This window comes from Gymnogyps californianus, unplaced genomic scaffold, assembly GCF_018139145.2.
Source record: "Gymnogyps californianus isolate 813 unplaced genomic scaffold, ASM1813914v2 HiC_scaffold_36, whole genome shotgun sequence".
In the NCBI taxonomy this organism is placed as follows: domain Eukaryota; kingdom Metazoa; phylum Chordata; class Aves; order Accipitriformes; family Cathartidae; genus Gymnogyps; species Gymnogyps californianus.
Genome location: NW_026114246.1, coordinates 345,253 through 367,653, shown reverse-complemented (window position 1 = coordinate 367,653; position 22,401 = coordinate 345,253). Strand labels below are relative to the sequence as shown.

The following is a 22,401-nucleotide window of genomic DNA, read 5'->3' as shown; positions in this document are numbered from 1 at the left end:
GGCTGAAGATAAGCGCTACTTAGCAACAACTAAAACATCAGTTTGTTATCATCAACATCATTCTCACACTAAATCCAAAACCCAGCACTGTACCAGCTACTAAGAAGAGAGTTAACTCTGTCCCAGCCGAAATCAGGACAAAAGTGAACTTTGCTTGAATTCTGATGAAAATTTGATGAAAATTGACTTTGCTTACATTCTTTGCTTCTTTTAGAAGAAACTGTTGTTGTTACTGTTGTGGAGGTAGCTAAAGTCTTGATCCGCTGGAAACAGGCAGTTTGATGTTTTAACTGAGTTGTTAATATTAATTTCATCCAAACCTACAAATTTAGCTATGGAATCCTTTTTAGCTCGAAAGTTAAGTTATATTTCATTTAGCTGCATGATTAAGGGAATACGCTTTCAGTGAAAGTTTACACTTTTTATAATAAACACTTCTTTCTTCAGTCATTAAATAAGGAACAGAATAGTAAAGCTATCAAAGGAATATCTTAACACATTGTCTTTCCTAAACAATTTGGGCTTAGCAAATCAGCATTTGTTTCAACAGTTGCAATCCTGATATACATTGACCACTGTCACATTGTAGTCTGCAGTCTTGATGAATAACTTCCCTTTCTCCTTCATCTATCTTATTTGTGACTACACACAAATAATCATCAGATTAGCAAGCTGTGTTGCAAATGGAAGGTAAATACTAGTAGTACAATCACCACCATGGACATTGTCATTCTAGTAAGAAAACAACTCCCATTTGTTATTTGTTGACTATATTCAGCTGACTTTTTCCTTGTTTTAAAGTTTATAAGACAAAGTTTGTAGGGAGAGGCAATAACATTTTTTAGGCCAACTGGTGAGTTTTCTTTGAAAAAAACACCAAATCAACAAAAAAACCTGAAAACAGAGATCTATCCTCAGTACTTTTAATACTCTAAATTTCTCTCTGTTTTAAGATAAATTTCTTATTTTTGTAGTTAGTCTAATCTAGGTCCATGGAAATGTCTCCCATATCGAAATAAATTTGCTAAGCCCAAAGTATTTCAGTGCCATCAGAAGGCAGTTAAAAACTAGTGGCTTAATCAATTCCATGTTTGATTGCAACTTGTTAATGAGTTAGAAGTTATTTCCTTGAAAACAACAAAAATCAGAACAGAAATTTCTTTTTTCCAGTGCTTATCTGAAAATTTTCAGTGTCTCCATTTGATAGATTGACCAGACTGATATTCCAGACTCTTTACAACCCAAGTTCAGAATCTGATTTGTAAGTCACTGCCAACTTTTAGACATTTTCTACTTCTGAGAAAATTCTTTGGCTGTGATGTTTCATACTTATGTTATAAAATACTGGTTTGGCTTAACTGCACTGTGTGGCAGAAACACGTTTCTTCCATCTCCAGAGCATCATCGACTCTAATGACAACAAACCAATTTCTATTCCTATTCTGAATAATTTTTTTGGCTGTGCATTGGGCAGGATTTACAGATGAAAGGAAACCAGGTGAATAGAAACCTTCAGGTAAGCCTTCCCTTTTGTCTTCATGCTGAAATGTACTTTGAGTATAGGAAGAGGCTCATTCTTTATGTATGGCCCTGCAAACCAAAATATGCTTTATAGATACATTTATCTTCTAACATTGCCTGAAGACAAAGCTATAGAGGAAACTCTCGTCAAAAGAAAAATGTGTCAGTGGCTAAAATTGTGTATGCTCAACTTGGCGGTGCTTGTCTTGCTGTCTAGTAGGCTAGCTGGTCTTATTAATATTGAAGACAACTATACTCTGCTATGAGATTATTAGTGCTCTGAAAGCAAACAGCATCCAAAGCAAGATAACGCTTTGTTCAGAATATGTACAGCTCTTACCACTTATTTTACAAAAAGAATAATTTAACACAGCAATGGCTACTAAAATGATTTGGGAAATGGCAAACCAATGGCATGAGAGGAGATTAAACAAAATTTGATGTGTTTAGTTTAGTAATCAAAGGCTAAAAAGGAATCTGCTTAAATATTTTAATTCAGAAAGCACTTACCAGAGAGGGTAAAATTTTTGGCTAAGTGGAAAGGTGTATGAATTGGTTATAAATAAAACTAGTCTGGAAATAGGAATAGAAAAATCAGTATTTCAACAATGAGCCATTCTGGACTGGTCTTTGAAATGCAATAAGGACCACAAGGAATAATGTAATGTTTCATGCTAGCAACTCACAAGTGTGTAAGTGGGATTTGATGACAGGATAGAAGTTGAAAATTAAAACTTGTGATTTGTATCTTTGGGTGGTTAACTTCTTGTATCTGTATAACAGAGGCTTGAAAGGAGACTGCATTTCCATATATGTTTTCTGCACTGTATTTTAAATACTTTAATCCTGCCAGCTGTTTATCTGCAGGGGCCAGAGAGATTTACATTTGCCCTCAGTGCATAATTTGGCTTTTAGGGAATGAGAGTAGGCAGGGTTACTTTCTTTTGAAGCATCAGACAATGACCACAGAAAGTGATGGGATATTGGGGCAGAATTAACTGGTATTCTTGTGATATTGAAAAGAAACCTTTCCTGGCCCTGCTCAATTGTTTAGGAAGACCCTGATTGTCAGGTTTGGAGTAATGATGTGGATTCCTCCCCCCAAATTCAGTGTGTTGACAGAGTCTGTTGACAGAGTCTTTTCTGTTTTCTGCCTTTCTATGTGGTGTCAGGCAGTGCTTACTTTCTAGTAAGCATTTTTTCTTAACAAATGCCCCGCTATTGCTAAGGCCATGGTTGGGACATATTGGTGAAATATTTAATTTTTCCTATTTTACTCTCACATATTATCCTTCCTGATGATTTTTTGTCTTTATAATGAATGTTTTGGGTTAGTTATAGAGTGACAGAAACTTTTATATAGGGTTTTGAGGTTTCATAGGTAAGTGCATGGTTGCATACTTAGGGCAGTCAGAGTAGATATTTTTGTAGACAGCAGTGGAATATCTATTCATGGTTGGCTGTGATATTGATTCCAGGTCCCTCCAAAGATCTATGTTTCTTAGTATTTAAGTTCACCAAATAGTTGTTGAATCTCTGTGACTGGTGACTAGTTAGAATATGTTTGATGCCCTAAAGAACATTAAACATAGGGAACTGCTCCATATGTTCTTTACCTGGACATACTGAAAACATGCAATTTACAGTGGAGATGTGAATTTTTTTTATTGTAGGCACTCCTGTGCCCTTGTAGTAAAACCTCCTAGGCTCTGTTTCACTGGTTCATCAGCTAGAAGAATAAGTTCTAGCTTCTAGGGATGCAGGAATATAATAATCACTTCATCTAGGTTTCCATTCTAACTCCATCATGTAGGCAGGTTGGCAACATAGCAGGATTTGGTCTTTGGATAGTGATGCTGAAGATGTGATGTTAAAGTCATAGCCTTCTATACCAGATGGCATAAAAAGGATCACTGCAACTTACCCATCACAATTTTCTATACCATTCAGAAAGCAGCATAAAAGATTGGACAAACTACAGTAGGGACCTTGCTCAGCTTTGTAAGATGTCACTTGCCACCTCCTATTATCCTCAGTCTTGACACTTGGAGACTATAGGCCACTTCGTTTATTGCTTCCAGGTGTAAAAAATCATAAATCTGCTTGTAGAACTAGAGGTTGAGTGAGCTGTTTTTGGAGGAAGAACAGTAATTCCTACTAATCCAGCTCAGTCTACGTGTTCATCTGCACCTTGATGGTGCTGCTGTGCACATAGCAATAGGAAACCCTGTTCTTCCTAGAACATAAGAAATGCTGGATAGGGCTAAAAGTGTTTTTCCCATGTATTATGAATTCCCTGTCAAACATACTGACTGACCAGAACAGATCTGTTATTCAAGAAAGGATCAGTCTTGTAAAACCACCATGAACCAACCTGCTGAAGCTAATATGATATCCATTCCCTGAGCAGAATTGTGAAGATCCCTTAAAAGAAAAAGCGTCTATATATCCTTATTTGTTATTGAGTGAGTAACATCTATTTGGAATTACAGCTCAGCTGTGGATAAAATGGGATGGGATGGGATGTAGAGAGAATACCCAGTGCTAGTTAACAGTATGCAGACATCAAACCAGTTGGATGCCCTCAGGGAAACATTTGAAACATAAGCTTATTTATTAAGCAGCATTTCAATCTTTATTTAGCTAGATGGTAAGCATCTCTTCCTATCAGTGGATTAGCATTTGCAAGGTACCAACAGTGAAATACATACTCACTCAAAGGAGACCAAATTGTTGCTTCTCCTACAGTTGCTGTTTTATAAAAAACTATTTGTGCAATAAATCTTTACCTGTTGTGCATATGCCATGTGTGCACAGTCAGAATACTTAATTCAGAGCTGTTAGATGGTCTTCATTGGAGTCCCAGGTATTTCCTTCACTTATAGATCTGTTAAAAGCTTTATAATAGCAGGGTACTGTATACAATACAAAGAAAAGTTAATTTGTGGAAATAATTCAAAGGAGAGAGAAAAGGTATCATGTATTTTACTCTTGGACATGACTTAGTGTCTGACTGAAGATTAAAGTACCGCTTTATCAAAATAAGCATACATCCTAGACTTGTCCCTCAGGGAGCAGTGTTTCATAAATGCATAAACAGGTGGCATAGCACATACGCCAAGGATGATGGGAGTATTTCCAAAATAAGCTGCAGAAGCTTTTATGGAGTAAATCTTTATCTGACTGGGGAGAAGGTTCTCATTTAGCTATCTGTTAACATAGAGTAGTATTTGAGTTAGCAATCCATATGGATTAGTTTTGGGAGAAAATGTGCAGCATTGCTTGCAAAATGGCTTGTTTTTTACTCTTTCAACAAAGCCAGTCACCTCAATCAGGTTGTGAATGTTTTGGTAAGATGTAAGTCATCAAAAAGTGTTCTAACATATACAGTATATGAAGACTTTTTAAATAGTATTTAAAAGTGATTGACATGGAAGGCTACAAATATTTTAAGGAGAAATTTTGCTTGGGGATTAAGGTAAGGTGGACTACTATTGGTTCTCAAGAAGCAAAATTAAAATGCTCATAAAAGGTCCTACATTCACACAAAGATAATTTAAGAAACAAAATTAATGAGTCAAAAAACAGTCCCCATTCATTTCACCTATGATGCTAGAAAGGAAGGGTTCAATAACTGCAGAGTACACACACAGCAATTTTTTGAGACTATAACAAGCTGGATGGATTGCTGTTAAATACAAAGAAATGTTGATACTTGATCAGACTCCCCAGGTCTCAGGGAAACAGGAGGAGAGCTTATTTGGATGAACATAAGATTGCAAATTTTGTTATCAGCATCACTGCAGGTGAAGGTTGTGAGTACAGCCTTACATATACTGTAACAGGATCCTTGCATCAGACGTGCTAGAATGTTTTAGTCTCTGAACCAGGATGTCAGGCCAGAAATTCTTGCATATAACAAAGGCAAAATCTGGCTTCAAGAGAAATGGACGTGCCCAATGGCACATGACTAAGTATTCTTAGATCCAGGCTTATTACTGCCCAAGGATTTCTCTAAAATTGAAGTGACTTTTACTGATTCCCGTTGGTGCTCTGAAATCCAGAGTTTGCAAATTCTATTCTGCAGGATGGCATTGGTAATTATATTTCTTTTTCATTCTAACCCAAAATTTGGCAGAGTTTGAGAAGCAGCATATTCTGTCTGTGATCTAGCAAAGAAGATACTCTAAATTAACTAGAAGTGGGTGGGGAAATATTATCCCTGAGGATCTTGCCTGGAAATAAAACCTGGAGCTTTTGAAGTTCCTTGCAAAGAAAAATTAAAAAGAGCAACAGAGAAATAAACTAGAGCAAATAACAGTCACAGCAGCTACCTAGGAGACACAAGATCCAGACTGAAGTTCTGGCTCCAAATCAGACATTAGGGCCTGGTTCATTCGCATACAAGACGAATACCCTAACAGTATCTAGAGTCATTGCCAGCTTCAGTCACTTCTTTGGAGCAGTCCTATTCTGTGCAGATAGCTGTGTATTAGTTGGGCCAGCAAAACAGAGAGGAATTCCTTAGCCTAACAGTTAGGGAATTCACCCAGGATGTAGCAGCAGCAGGTGCCAGTCCCTCGACTGTGCCGTCCCAGATATTGTACTTTCCAGCTATTGGCTAGTCTCATGCAAGTTCAGTGGTTTTGATCTGAAGTTATGCCTGGCTGCAAAATATTTCAAAACTAATGTTTACTTAAGCCAGAATTTTCCCACAAATCACAATGATTTCAAAAAAATCAGCATTTCCCAATATTACTTAATTTTTTATAGAGTATTTTCCAAACTGCCAAGACTCAGAGAACTTTTTATGTTGCTGACAACTCAAACAGCAGGACTCTAATAGGTTAAAAATAATTAAAAAATGAAGCCTAAAAATAAAACCTTTTTGAGCTAGCCTAGTAATGATATGCCACAGATAAAAAGATTTTAAGCACCTAGACATGACTAGCAATTCTAATGACAGATGAGACAGTTGGCTACACTCTGCCATTTTATGCCCTCAGGAGATGGTGAAGGTCATTCAAGTGCACAGATGTGGGATGCTGAGCCTACTGGCCAAAAAAGAAATTCCAAACTCCAGAAAACATAGCACCAGGATGGAACATACATAACCACATTACTCAAGGACTGACTGTGAGTCTTTAAGGCAATGCCTATGGAAAAGAATAAAAGGCCAAACAGGTGCCAAGTAAGAACTGGATTTTTGTTTCTGTGACACTATTTGTTTTCTGTTATGGATATTTGCATCTTAGGTTAACATTCCTCTGAGATAAGACCTCATATCTGATAACATTCATCCCCAGGCCAGGCCACGGATTTATGTCCCTGGCACCATACAACTATTTCTGTCTGGAATCCAAAATACTCCTAAGAATCACATCATTTTGTGTTTCAGTTGTTTTTTTGTACAGAGACCTGGTCAGAAATATTGTCTGGGAAGAGAAAAATGAATCGTGATCCTGAAAAGAGACCCTGAGCATGTATGAAAGACCATATGGTAATGATCAAAGTTGAGGAAAAACAAAAAGCTGCCTTCCACCTGCAAAACAGAATTGTCTGAAGATAGTGAAATGGGAATGCTTTGAAGATAAGCCATCATGCCGTGTGGGAAAAGGAGGCAAGAAGCGAAACCTGGTATTGAGACAATTTCCTAAGGTGCACTCTGTGACTGGTGAGTGGGGAAGCCAGGTGCTGATTATTTTCTACCTTGTTCTAACATGTAAAAGTCAGTAGAAGTGCTAATTGTATTTCTTACCTGCTTTTCCTCATAACCTGCCTTCCAGTGGATAGAAAGCAGGCAGGGGAGGAACTGAAAATGATCTCAGCTCTTTCTTTAAAAATATTTCAGGAAGTCAATCATCTCCCCTTCCTGAAATGGGATTCCTATATTGTCTTCCATGGTCTTCTGGCTCTCTTCAGGAAGATAAAGGCTTAAGTTCAAACATGGGCTCTGCAATTTCTCTCTCCTGTGCTTCTTAATCATTCTGAAATCTGAAGGTAGGCACTGATGGGAAGTGAGGATGCTATTTTTGAGGTCACATCAAGAGAAGTGAGTATACCTAACTCTCTCCACTCCTCTATTACACTCACTGGTAGCATCTATGCCTCCTTCAGAAAGCATATGGAATCTTGAGACATAGGCAGGTGTGGTGGGTTGACCCTGGCTGGATGCCAGGTGCCCACCAAAGCTGCTCTATCACTCCCCTCCTCAGCTGGACGGGGAGAGAAAATATAACGAAAGGCTCATGGGTCGAGATAAGGACAGGGAGATCACTCACCAATTACCGTCACGGGCAAAACAGACTCGACTTGGGGGAAAAAAAAAATTAATTTATTACCAGTCAAATCAGAGTAGGATAATGAGAAATAAACCCAAATCTTAAAAACACCTTCCCCCCACCCCTCCCGCCTTCCCGGACTTAACTTTACTCTCGATTTTCTCTACCTCCTCCCCCCCGAGCGGCACAGGGGGACGGGGAATGGGGGTTGTGGTCAGTTCATCACACATTGTCTCTGCCACTCCTTCCTCCTCAGGGGGAGGACTCCTCACACTCTTCCCCTGCTCCAGCATGGGGTCCCTCCCACGGGAGACAGTCCTCCACAAACTTCTCCAATGTGAGTCCTTCCCACGGGCTGCAGTTCTTCACAAACTGCTCCAGCATGGGTCCCATCCACGGGGTGCAGTCCTTCAGGAACAGTCCTGCCAGCAAACCTGCTCCAGCGTGGGCTCCTCTCCACGAGGTCACAGGCCCTGCCAGGAGCCTGCTCCAGCACAGGCTTCCCACGGGGTCACAGCCTCCTTCGGGCATCCACCTGCTCCGGCGTGGGGTCCTCCAGGGGCTGCAGGTGGATATCTGCTCCACCGTTAACCTCCATGGGCTGCAGGGGGACAGCCTGCCTCACCATGGTCTTCACCACGGGCTGCAGGGGAATCGCCTGGAGCACCTCCTCCCCCTCCTTCTTCACTGACCTTGGTGTCTGCAGAGTTGTTCCTCTCACATATTCTCACTCCTCTCTCTGGCTGCAATTGCTGCTGTGCAGTAACTTTTTTCCCCTTCTTAAATACGCTATCACAGAGGCGCTACCACTATTGCTGATTGGCTCGGCCTTGGCCAGCGGCGGGTCCTTCTTGGAGCTGGCTGGCATTGGCTCTGTCGGACATAGGGGAAGCTTCTAGCAGCTTCTCACAGAAGCCACCCCTGTAGCTCCCCCGCTACCAAAACCTTGCCACGCAAACCCAATACAGCAGGACTTTGATATTAAACCAAACTATTAGTCTGGAGAAAAAAAAAATAAAAAAGGCATTTCTTAGCCATTCTTTGTAGCAGAGATGGCTGCTTCAGCCACCTTTTTTAAGGGAGGCAGAAAAAAAACCTGGAAGGAACTTGAGATAATATGACAAAAAAAAAAAGTCTGTAATTCAAACTTAAGCTGTGCAAAGCACGGAGATTCAGATCTAGAGATATCAATTCAACAGTTTCAACATCCCTTGGTTAGATGATATTTTACTGATCAGAAATTAATCATATCTCAGACACGAAGAGTGGTATTGATGATTGAACTTCAGATGTTTACAGTAGAGATGGCAGCAGCCTAAATAGTCTCTGTTTATAGTCATATAAGTGGTTGTAAGAACATTAAGGTGGTTATAGTGGCTCCGTCTAGCCCAGGTCCTGTTTCTGATGGGGAGTAAAATGTAGGCAGCCATCTAGTTCTGTAGGGATGCCTGCCGAGTCACATACCTTCAAGTATTCTCACAGACTCCAGCCATTTGTGCTTTAGGGACTTCTAAGCTGGAGGTGGCTTCTATGTGTTTAATAACCCTTAATGATTTCACCCCCCCAATAACTTTTTTAGTCTCTCTTTTGAGACATGAACATTCAGCATTCACATCACACCTATGGCAGTAGACAAAAAGGTACTTCTAACGTTCAGTGCATCTCACCTCTTTAGATGTCTACACTAGCTAAATGAATCAAAATCCATCAGCTATTAAAGGAATCCAGTTTAAGTGTGGATATCCACATTGTGGACAGTTCTCACATCACTTCACTTTAAAGCAGATACTGTAAGATGTTGGCATTTGCAGTGTTACACCAAGTTACAGTGATGGGCTGCAGCAAAGTTGTTTCCAATTTACTGTTATTTTTAAAATTTGGATTATATTCACAGTGGCAGGTTTTGCTTTTTTATAGCCTAGTTATTTAAAGTGATTTTGTTTAAATCATTTTACTTATATAGTTATTACACTTGCGCAAGTGCAACTTGTTACTAGTTACTGCACATTTTCAGTGTTGTGGTTCAGTACTCCCTGCTGAGGCGAACGTACCTTTTGCTCCCGATTTCTGTTTTATGTATAGCCACAAAGAGCAGTTGCAAACTAAGGATTGTGAAAGTGGAAATTAAAGAAAACTTCTTTAGTTGAAGTGGTAAAGCATTTAGTAGCTTCTTTTACAGTGTTTCAGTGAAGCTTCTTCGTTTGTTATAAATCAGATTTTATGTATGTTCTAGTTATTGGTTATTTTATATATTTGAAGGCTATACTTTAAGGATGTATATATTTAAAGGCTATACTTTAGGATGTTGACTGGTAAAGGAACTTTGCTATCAGTACCCCAATAATAAACTGGAAATCTGTCTTGCCAGAGAAAAAATGCACCATCAGAAAGCTAAAAACTGCATGAGCCATGCAATATATTGATGAATAAGACAGTCTGCAGTGTAAAGGGTACTGTAACTGCAGCGTTTTCCCCAGCTATGTTTAACACAAAAACATTTTCTTAAGCACTGTGCAGACATCCCAAATGAGGCAATAAAAGTGGTCAGGTGGGGGCAAAGGGGAAGAAAGCAAAAATAAATTTCATTTCTGAGCAGCTTTGTAATTTTGACAAAACACCTATTTGGCAACAACATATCAGATCATCTGATATGAAAAAAATATCTGAAAAAAACCAGTGATGCACAATGCAATTGCTCACCACCCACTGACCGATGCCCCAGCAGTGATCCACCCCTCCCGGCCAACTCCCCCCAGTTTATATACTGGGCATGATGTTCCATGGTATGGAATATCCCTTTGGCTAGTTCAGGTCAGCTGCCCCGGCTATGCTCCCTCCCAGCTTCTTGCACACCTGCTTGCTGGCAGAGCATGGGAAACTGAAAAAATCCTTGACTTAGGATAAGCGCTACTTAGCAACAACTAAAACATCAGTGTGTTATCAACATTATTCTCACACTAAATCCAAAACACAGCACTGTACCAGCTACTAAGAAGAGAATTAACTCTATCCCAGACGAAACCGGGACACTACTCTACAGACTTGCTCCTCATACAAAAGATACTCATGTCTTTTAAGTATGCTGTCTATCAAGTATGCTGTCTCTCTGTACCTTAATGAGGGACCTTTTTGAAAGCCCTCTGTAAATCCAAATGGACTACTTGAACCACCTTGTCCCCATATTCACTAACTCCCCTGAAGAACATGAACAGATATGTAAAGTGAATTACTTCTAAAATAGCCAAATTGACACATCATTTTTGTATCTTACCTGTTCACAGCAGTATTTATAGAGACTTTTTGAAAATACAAAACCAAAACACACACACACACCCCACCACCACCACCACCCCACCCCCCCCAAAAAAAAAACAAACCCAAACAAACTGACATTACGTTTGTCACCTTCTGTTATTCAGGTAGAGAAAGTTTTAAGCAAAACTATTAAGCCACAGATAATAGTTACACAATTTCAAATTTGAATTCCTTTAGGACTCTTGCAAGACTACTGTCTGGCCTTTGTATATATATTCTAATCAACTTGTCCAAAAAGGTCCATTCACATTTTCTGTGCAGGAAGGTTTCAAGACAGGGACCTTTCTATGATCTCTCATGATTAACGTGGATGTGAAGAATCGGTATTTTAAATCCAGTTGAAATCCACATTTTAATACAATTTCAAAATAATATACTTTTTTTTTTGTTGTGTTAAGTTGCTGTAGGCACATTTATTTCAGAAATCTTCTGATGTTGGTGATATACTCCAGCATTAATCAAGTACCAATTAAAAATAAATCCCTCTCAGAATGTAGGAATAAGAACAAGGACTTATCAAAGCAAGCTGCCTTACCAGACCTACCATAATTTACTATACAACTGTCTAAATTTTTTAAAAATTATTATTTTTTTTTAGGTTATTTCAGGTTTCTTTATTTGCAATTTTGTTCTTTTTGGAATAACAAAATATGCTGGAATGCCCAATACCAAACATAAGGTCAGATAACTGTATCTTTGGCAAAACCAAACTACACAAGTTCCTGGTGTGAAATTACAGGCAAAAGCTAAAATTATTCCAAATTAGCTTCTCCTTTTCTACCACATGACAAAACTTTGCAGATAAGGGTAATTAAATTTTCCATTTCATAATATCACTTAATAGTCTGATTTGTTTTAAATTATCCATCAAACTGCACAGTTAGGGAATACACTGCTAGAAATCTGAAACTCAGCTTCCTGACAGTCTTTAGGTTCCATTACAACATCATGATTTTGAGAGTTGCAGGGCCTTTGTTATAATAAAAAAATTGTTCGTTGGAATTATGAATGCTACCAATCTTCAAAATAACTTAGTACCTCGCAAATTTCATTACAACAGAACTATGCAAAATATATCAAAGTATATGCAGGTATGCACCCACATCTTGCAGGGAGTCCAATACTGCAAAGGGTATATTAGATATTGTTATCTCTAGTCAAGCAATAGGATGGGGATCATTTACTTCCAGCATTTCAATTTGGCTTAGGTAAGAGAAATGCCATAAAATATAAAGATTAGGACCATTCTGAGCATTCAGAAGACAGCTAAACAGGGTTGATTTTGGTTTTGTTTTTCTGTGGCTCATCACTGAATTGATGTAAACAGGCATACATTTAACAGAATAGAATTAATTGCAAGGAACTTGGAGAAAAGGTGGCAGAGAGGGGGGAATGCAAATGCAGGGTAAAAGAAAAAATGGAGTTTATTAGTAAAGTTAAAATTTCACCAAAACATTCCTGTTTTTAAAGAGAAATTATATTACTGGAGTGGCCAACTTTCCAAAACCCATGCATCAAAATTTTCGTATGGTCAAGAGACACAAAAAAAAAGATATGTGCCACATACCTTGTAGAGCTGATGGAAGTAAAAGTAGTAGCATATGGGAGGAAAAAGATTATGATGTCTTCCTACATGGCTCAATTTCTTCAGAGATTATTGCTGGCTTGCATCTACACACATCTTTGAGACCGCTAATATCTCAGACAGCTCCATCAAGGTTCAGTGGAGATTATCTGACAGACACCAGGAGTTATGTGGAAAACTTTGGGAAGTCTGGAATTCCATGTATCCCTATGCCCACAAAATAAGACATACAAACACGTGTAAGGCCACATGCTACTCCAACAGGCTAGTTAGTTACACAAATGTGTATGTCCAACCAGTGTACGTACACAAAATAATGAATTCCAAACTTTCTTAAAAGAAGGAACTTTCACCCAGACTTGACAGGAATAATCCAGATGTCGTTGTGACATGTAGCTTGCTGAGACAGCAATGACAGATAATAAGCCTTTTTCAGAAAACTGGTGATACAATGGCCTAATTTGCTAAAACTGGGAAAGGACTTTGTCAAGTAGCAGAGTTCTGCCTCCAGAGCTCCTTCACACAACAAATTACACAAGTCCAAGTGTAAACTACTTCAGATCAGCCCCTGTCAGTTTTTTGCATAAGGCTTTCCACAATAATGGAAGCTACAGAACTGCAAGGAAAAATCTCTCAAATCTACACAGCTCAATATGAGAATGTAACCATAACATCTATGTAAGGCTGCTTTACAGTGCTGGCATGCAATTGTCTTGTAATTCTTTAATACTCATTTGTTTGTTATTGCTTTATAAGGTTGTAAGCTACCTCAGATGCTTGCAAAGCCCGTTGGGTAAATGACATGTTTTATTTGTTTGGGAACTTTAAATTTTTTCTTTCCCCATGAAGGAGTTTGATACTTCCAGAAGTTTGAGATATTACTGCCAGGAAAAGCTTTGATTAGTTGGATGCAGCACAGCTACATCTACCACCAAGATGACTCTCTAATCTCATTCAGCATTTATATTAACCTTGAGTCCTCAAAAATCACTTTAGATTTCAATATGCAGATCAATGGTTGAGGATACTAAAAAAACCAATTATGGTAGTTTACCTGTTGTGTCTTTTGTTTTGACATATTCTAGAATTGGAAGCAATTTTACCTGTCATAACACACTGTAGTGTAGATAAAAGCTGGAGTTCACCAATGAAACATTCACTTCTGAAGGAACTTGACTAAAGATGGTCAGATCATCTTGTACAATTTCAGTTCAAGCCTAGTGCTGTATTATTCTGATAAGTTAATGAAAGGAGAATGACATTTAATATCTAGTAGATTTTTTGATCTCTAAAATATACTCCTATTGGCACTGATCTTTTGTCTTCTGCAAGCTCTTGCACTCAATTTCACTTCTAGGGTTTGAAGACTATAGCGACAATAATCAACTCTTCACTGTCAGCATGCTCATTCTCAAGAAGCCCTACATCCAACAGCAGAAAAAAAATCCAAGTCTGAGGAAAGTGGTCTGGGCTCAAACATGAATTAAAGACTTCAAGGCGGGGTGCATGCTACAGAATCATAATGAACATACACATTTAAAGAAAAAAAAAGCTTTCTTAGGAAAGGGAAGGGATAGGACTTCTTAACGAATTCTCCTTTGAATATTTCCATTATCTTAGCTGGACAAACAAAACAAAGAAACTGTGCTCTATGTGCAATTGATTCTAGTTACAAGAAGTGTAGATTAACATACAGCAACTTCATATATTAGATGTCCAAAGATAATGATAGCTACCTAATATTTATCAGTCATTTCCCTGGACTATGTAATTTCAAAAATCAAGCTGTGCATCTGCTGCATTAGATACCTGTCGTGGTTTAACCCCAGTCAGCAGCCAAGCACCACACAGCCGCTCCCTCACTCCCCGTCCCCCTCCCCCTGCTCCCGGTGGGATGGGGAAGAGAATCGGGAAAGAAGGTAGAACTCGTGGGTTGAGATAAGAACAGTTTAATAACTAAAGTAAAATATAATACTAACAATAATAATAATGAAATATAATTATAATAATAATAATAATAGTAATGTAAAGGAATATAAAAAAAAAAAGGAGGGGGGGAAGGAAAAAAAACCCAGTGATGCACAATGCAATTGCTCACCACCCACTGACCGATGACAGAGCCACGATCCGCCCCTCCTGGCCAACTCCCCCCTGTTTATATACTGGGCATGACGTTCCATGGTATGGAATATCCCTTTGGCTAGTTCGGGTCAGCTGCCCCGGCTATGCTCCCTCCCAGCTTCTTGCACACCTGCTTGCTGGCAGAGCATGGGAGACTGAAAAGTCCTTGGCTGAAGATAAGCGCTACTTAGCAACAACTAAAACATCAGAGTGTTATCAACATTATTACCACACTAAATCCAAAACACAGCACTGTACCAGCTACTAAGAAGAGAGTTAACTCTGTCCCAGCCGAAACCAGGACAATACCCAAGCACTTTTCAATTTTAATGTTGGCAGGTATCTTACAAAGCTTTAAGACCATTAAAATAAGATCTTGCTGCTCTTCACTTGCAAAAGATGAAATAAAAAAAATAACTGACTGGCTTTTCTTATTACTGTCTCCTTTAGTAAGATCAGCATATTAAGCTTAGCTGGAATACAAAGAGATGCAGTAGATTCTGGACTGTTAAGATTCCAGTTTGGTGCACTTTGGCGTGCCTGGAGGACTTTAGGCTCCACTGCACAATGCAGCATTCAAAATTCAATAGGAAGATGAATTGGAATAACAGTTCTTGTCTGTGATTGATAGGAAAATAGCAACATCAGCCAACTGGCTGATTACAGTGAAACTGGGTCAAAAACAATGCTTTAAACAAATGTTAGCCAGCATATAGGGCAGCTGGTCAAAACTGAAACAAGAATATAATCAAATCTGGGCAACACAAGGTAGTTTTATGCCTTCTTTTAGCTAGAATTCAGTGCATAGCACTTATACCATTCTTGTGATCTATGTGAAGAGAGCTGTCTCAACTGTTTCTTTTGTGACAGTTGAGATAAAACTCTTAGTTGCATATGAAAAAGATGTACCCTTCCCCCAACACTGATCATGTGTTGATATCTCAATTTAAGTACAAGTTAAAGAAAAAGTGAATAAATCAAAAGCCATAGATATGCAAGACCAAGGATTCCAAACATAATATTGTGCATTATTATAATTAATGATTTAATGTCATGTAAGACAAACTGAGTTTAGGCTATATATTCAATGTTAAGGCTGAGATGCTATCACCACATCTATTGTTAGGCAACAGGAAACCTCAATGCAGATATACATGTAACTAGCAATAAAAAAATAGAATTATAAAATCAGTATATGCTGATGCTGTGTGAGGCACTCAACACACTTCTGACTTAATTTGTGAATATTTAACTGGCTTTGTTTCACTTTTGAAGAGCATCATAGAGAAACAATTGCAATCTCGATCTTTTGGACTAAACCTCCCACATATTCAACACAAAAAACAGTGGTTTCTATTCAAGTCATGAATGCTTCTGGAATAATGACAATATTAATTTGGGCAGAAAGGAGCTTATATAACATAAATTTATACAGAATAGTCTAAGTTATACTCAAATGTTAAGTTTTGTATATCATACTTTGCTCTTCAATTGACAAACTTCTCCTGTATATAAAGAGAAAGAACCCAGCTTCTATTGAGAGAATTTGTATATGCAAGGCTGATAAGTTTAAACAAGAAAGTGAATATAAAATTACCATCAAAGATAAACCATAATCTTTAAAGTTGCAGCTGATTTAAAACATTCCTTTTGATAGATTCCTAGTACAGCAATTTTTTAGAAGTATGAACACCCCAAATCTCCTCTATATATAGGGAAGTTTGTAACAGGTTCAATTGGAGACATCAAAAACATTTTAAATAGACATCACAAAATGCATCTGTAGTTTAAAGGTCAAATTTATTAGGAGATTAAGAGATGTATTATACATGGACTATAAATACAGCACAGCTGACTTTATTCACAGTCGTACAGCCAATGCCAACCTATTTTGTAGATACTCTTGTTCTTTTGTTCCAAGAAAAGTTTGCACCATAAGACCTGGATTTAGGTTTTGGAATCTTCTTCTCTTCAACCTCATAGCTCCAGCCTGGTGGTTACAGGGGAAATGGTGGGGGGTAGGAAGAGACAAGAAACAAAGAAAATTCTAAATATTCTCAGCATACAATATAGAGCAAATGCAACTTAAACCTTTTAACTTTAATATCTTTTTCTCCAGATAGGCATCCACTAGTTTATTCCTTTGTAGTTGGCAGCAGAGAATACTGAAATGCCATAGATGTGACATGTGTCCGTTCTCACAATTGAGAAACTTCACCATACTGCATACCTCCACTTTCATTACTCCTGCAAAAAACTTGACAGTCATCAGTGAAAAGCTCAACAGGGAACACTGACCGTTGCTATATGCAGTCCTGCAAGTTCATGGCTCCACAACTCCATAGCATCACAGAAGCACTAAGGCTCTGTGTATGCTGGGAGAGGAAATGAAAAAGTTAGGAAAAAAATAAAGATAAGGTAACATGGAAAAAAATAGTATACAGAAGATCAATCCAAAAAGGTTGGGAGAGAATGGAGACCTTGGAAAGCTAGAGAAAAAAAAAAAGAGTGGGAAGATCAAAGAAAGGAAGAGAAAAAAAAAAAACAAACTTCAACGTTGGAAAGGAGTTTAATACTTAACATTTTTATAAGAACACAAAAAATTAGGAGTAAAAGAGAAGGGAATGAAGTGATAGTAGACAAGTAAATTATGTGATAGTTAAGCAAGAGAAATGCTAAAAAATGTCAGAAAAGAGGAGGTGGAGACATTAGTGTTTATGTAAATCAAAATGCAAATTGGTTGCAGCCTCCAGGTGCCTGGAAAGTTGCCAGAGCAGCACTCGGTATTCCAAAGTTTGGTCTCTTTAGCTGCAACATTTCACTCAAAGTTGAGATACTTGAGTTGAAGCTAGAAGTGGGTAAGTATGCAGTTTTAACTGATACTAATAAGATAATACATTTCTTCCTTAGTTTTAAAACAAAAACTTGATAAATCCTAAAAGGTTTAACATATATCTGAATTTTTACATTTAAGATATTCACAGAAAACACTCAAGATACATCTACACATCAAAACATGTTTCATAAGATACACAAGTTGTCATGTCACTGTGCCTCAATTTTGTGTATTCACAAATGTTACACAAACATTTTCTTCATGTTTATTAGGCTGAATCAATGTTAATTTCCAAGTTAACTATTCTCCATAAGAAATACTGGAATAGAGGTTTTAAAAACATATTCTTTCCATCTGTGAGAGCACTGATTTTCACCTACTGTTCTGATTAAAAATATAAGCTTGAGTAAACAATACCTAATACGTATAATACATACCATTTTTTTCAGCAAAGGCAGTAGCATCTTCTTTAGTAGAGAAAGTAAGAACCATGTTGGATAAAGGATCAGCTCTGTAAGAAATCAGATGACAAATTTTAAGTATATTTGAAATATAAAATAATTATAACTGTATCTCAAACGCTAGCCAAATGCTATATTACACAACTTTTTGTAGTACAACACCTCACAAGCAGCATTTCTAAATTTCAGCCATTCAAAATCCCTTTATTTTTAATTATTTCCAGGATTAACACTTACTTTGTGCAGAGTATTGTTTCAGTCTTTCAGTCTGTTGAACTTCTCTCCCAACTCCTTAATGTTTTAAGTTTTTTATTAGACAAATATATTATAATCTCAGCAGGTGGTTAGACAAGTGCTCTGCAACAATCTTTTTAATTTTTAAAGCTGTGTAGTCCCTCTCTTTTTGGGAGATTGGGAGGCTTAAGGTAATTTTGAACAATTCAAGGAGGCCAGAAGTCTGTAGAGCAGCTAGGGGAAGAATAATCTTATACAGAAAAGAGCAGAATATCAAAGTGAACAGAGCAGGAATTAATCAGAGACTGAAAAGTACATGAACAAACTCAGAGTTCAGCTTTGGCTGAGGTCACATCATGACCTCCACAAATTATTCCAGTACAGCAAGCAAATCTCAGGCCACCACTGAAAACGAAGCTCAGAAACTCAAACTGCTAGCTAACTAATTACATAGTGGTTAGTTTTAGATGATCAGCTATTCCTCAACTGCATTTCTGAAAGGAATCAAATAAGCAAAAAGCTTTTTGAAACAAATTAAAATCTCAGTAAAAAACCCAAACTCCCTTATTTGTTGCTATAAAAGCTCAATTTAAGAACGACAAAGGATGAAAAAAAAGTAGGGTTCTAAAAATTAATCTACAAAACTTTTAGAGAAATAAGATACTGGTTATAGCAGCACAATGATTAGATAATGCTTCCCTGAGACAACACCGCACACGAGCCTGGGAGACAACTGGGAAGACAAGACCAAATTGCAACAAACTATTGAAGGAGCTGCCTCTCAACTGTTCTCTCTTTGAAGCTAGAAGGGTAAATGAAGAGAAAAAGCAACCATTGAACTCTCTACAATAAAGGACAAAGCCTGTGACTGGTGGAGGGGGAGGGGAAGAGGGGGAATCTAGCTTCCAGCAAAGACAGCAATGTAATTTTATCTGATGTACACATGGAAAAATGGAGTTCACTATATATCCAATATATTCCCCAATAAAAAAACCTAACCAAACAAACCAGGATAAAGGCAGAAATTACACTTTCACAAGGTACTAAGATGGAGTCTCTTAAAGACATTTAAAGATTTATCTTATAAAGGTAGTAATGAGAATTAGGAACTAAGAGTTAGTCCATGGCATGATCAGTGGAGAATCAAGTGACTCAAGTATATGGCAGCACTGAGACAGCTTTTGCTTATTGTTCTTCTCTTCCACCATTGGAGTTGGAAAAATCTACTCAATGCTGCTAAGTGGGAAACAAAGAAGTTTAAGTCTGAGATCTAGTAAGGGACTGGTACCTGTTCAGTACTGCAAGTTTGGTGAAAACCTTCCAGGACAGAGGCAGTTTGGAAACGAGGCTTGTGCAGAAATGATTTGTTCTGTTTTCATGTGGGATCATCTTTCATCCAATTTAAATACAGCTTTTCGATTTCTTTCCATAAATGAGCTATCCATGTGTTTAAGTTTGTGATAATCTGTGAGCAAACTCTGGAGTTCAGAATGGCCAGGATGATGTCCCAATAGTGTTGTTATTAACAGTGCTGCAGGATTTCCTATGCTCTAAGCTGTCTATCAGTCACTACAAACTGGGATTCCACATTTTGTTCTCTTATGAGATCCTGTACAATGGAAACCATGTATTTCCTGTGTTTCTTTGCTTACAGCTTTATATTAAAAGATGTACTCAAGAACTATCCATAGGCATTCCTGTAACGAAAGCTCCCAATTAAAAAAAAATGCCATGGGTCCATTTTATTTAGAACTACAACTGGTTAATTTTCACTGAAAAAAACTATATCCAAGAAGAGATGACAACAAATATAGCAAAAAAGCAAACGAGACTGTAAAATGACAGAAATATAGCAAAGACCTACAGGTAAATAAGAGTTCAGAGGAAAAGGGCTCTAATCCCTAGCCCCTAAAGGGCTCTAATCCCATTACATTATTAAAAAGTAAATGGGAAAACTTCTAAAAACTGTTCTTTGCAGAAATTAAATCTGAAGAGAAGAAACTCTTCTTAGGGTGTTGAACAGTAATTTGAAATTACCAGAATGTCCACTAATATTTCTTGCAAGAATTCCTTAAAAAACAGAGATACAAACTAGTTTACAAAATCCTTGACCTAGCCGTGTCAATTCTCAACACAGCACTCACTTTTGGCTTATCTGGAGCTTGCTTACACAGGAATTATCCCTTTCCCTACCCCAAAATAAAAATGCATGCAGAGATGGATTCATTCAAAACAGCCATTCCATTTTAAATTCCCACAATAAACTCACTCCAGGACAATTTAACATACAGGTAAGTCCTTAATACCATGGCTCATTTTTCTAGGTGGTTTATTTAGCACAAATGGTTATAACTGTTAGAAAGGTTAAAAGCCATTATTTTGGCTGAGATCATGCAAAATCCCACCCAGAAAATAATTTGTCTGGGGAGGTTAAAGTCATCTGAAAAGCAAAAAGGGGATTAGAAGAAAAGTTAAATTCAACCTGAACTAAAGCAAGTGTTACTGGCACCTGCTACAGTATTATAATCTGTGCGGAGGTATAAATAGACCATACTTCAGTGGCTAGACACTTTGGGGGGCACACAAGACAGGAGGGAAAGGTGTATTGCTGGTCAACAGACTATCATTTAAGTAATTTAGGCTATTGTGAAACAACCTGGTCATTACTTGCTAAATGTAGTAGCTACTTGCAGTAGTCAAGTTGTCCAAGCCATACATGTATTAAATCATTGAAGTCTTATCCTCTGAAACAAATATGCTTAAAATGAAAGGGTGAAAAACCCTGGGACCTGCTTAAGATGAGGTCATTGTTATATATAGGCTTAAAGCTTTAAAACAGGTATTTTAACAGGCTGTTTTAATACAATTAATATTTTAATTCCTATTCAATATTTTTTCTCATCTAATGATAGTTGAGCTTGGCTTCCCTAATTCCTTTGCAATATCAATACAACCAAGATATTACAGGTTGTGAGCCTCCTCAATTTTTTTTATGGGAAACCAACATAACAGAAAGACTTGATTTCAGAGTTATTCTGAACTAAGATTTCAGGATACATTTAAGAAAAAAAAAATCATTCTATGACTGGATTTAGAATAAATCTCAAAAAATGCTTCCTCAAAATATTTCATATTTAAGGTTTTAGGGTTTTTTATCAGAATTTTGTGTTCTTTGATCATAAGTGCTAATATGATTGCAGCCAGACATTTTCGATAAGCACACTGTATCCTTTTTGAAGTTTGAAAAATAATCCCCAGTGGTTGATTTTTGTTTATGTAGAATAATTAACTTTTCTGAATATGCCTCAAACAAGACAGCTTCAAATCAAAATTACAATATTGTCAGGAGAATTGCTGGCATAGTCCTCACAGTTTACAGGAATTCTAACCACACTGTAAAATGTAAGCAGTATATTTATTTAGGAGAAAGAAAAAAAATTAGCTGCATCTAAGTTATACTTACATCTCCAAATTATAGCATAGTTAGCTAAGATTAGTACTTTTCTGGATTTTGGCACATTTAAGATTTTTTACTACTAATAATAGCAACATTGAAACAAACAGTGTAATATTTTAAATAGTTTATTTAAAAAAAATAGTTATGGCTCCTCATTTCAGATCTTTAGGATATTTATAAAACTTTAAAAAAATTCCAGAAGCTAAGTTTTATGTTTAACCAAATTTAAAACATGCAACTGAGAGCTGAGAAGGATTTACTGCTTCAGGTAACTAATAACCTTCTTTCCCTAATGCTGCCATTCAATAACATCACCACAAATGTAATAGTTGAAATTTCTGGTTGTTAACACTTTTTTTCAAACTCTTCCAGATGATTTTGTGAGCTCAGTTGCCGAGGCAAGCAGCTCCAGTGCCGGCACAATCCGCAACGGAGCACTCTAGCACGGCATACAGGGGGGTTTCCTGAACCGAGGAAACCTCAGAGGAGCAGAGAGACCTGCCAGGAGGCCGCAGCTCATGCAAGAGCGGCTGACAAGACCTGGACGGGGCCAGGAGCAACAGTGGCCAAGCCCCCACACCTATAAAAGA

General features: G+C 37.6%; 1 protein-coding gene across 1 annotated transcript in view; it reads right to left on the bottom strand.

The window, feature by feature from the left end:
* Positions 1-16,612: 16,612 nt before the first annotated feature.
* The window catches only part of LOC127028603 (NADH dehydrogenase [ubiquinone] iron-sulfur protein 4, mitochondrial-like), a 55,930-nt gene continuing 50,141 nt past the window's right edge, over positions 16,613-22,401 (bottom strand). Inside the window, exons 4-5 of the mRNA XM_050914325.1 lie at positions 18,097-18,170; positions 16,613-16,813 (exon numbers count right to left, since the gene is read on the bottom strand). Of these exons, the coding sequence (XP_050770282.1) occupies positions 16,710-16,813; positions 18,097-18,170 (178 nt within the window). The 3' untranslated portion in view covers positions 16,613-16,709. The remainder of the gene's footprint in view (positions 16,814-18,096; positions 18,171-22,401) is intronic.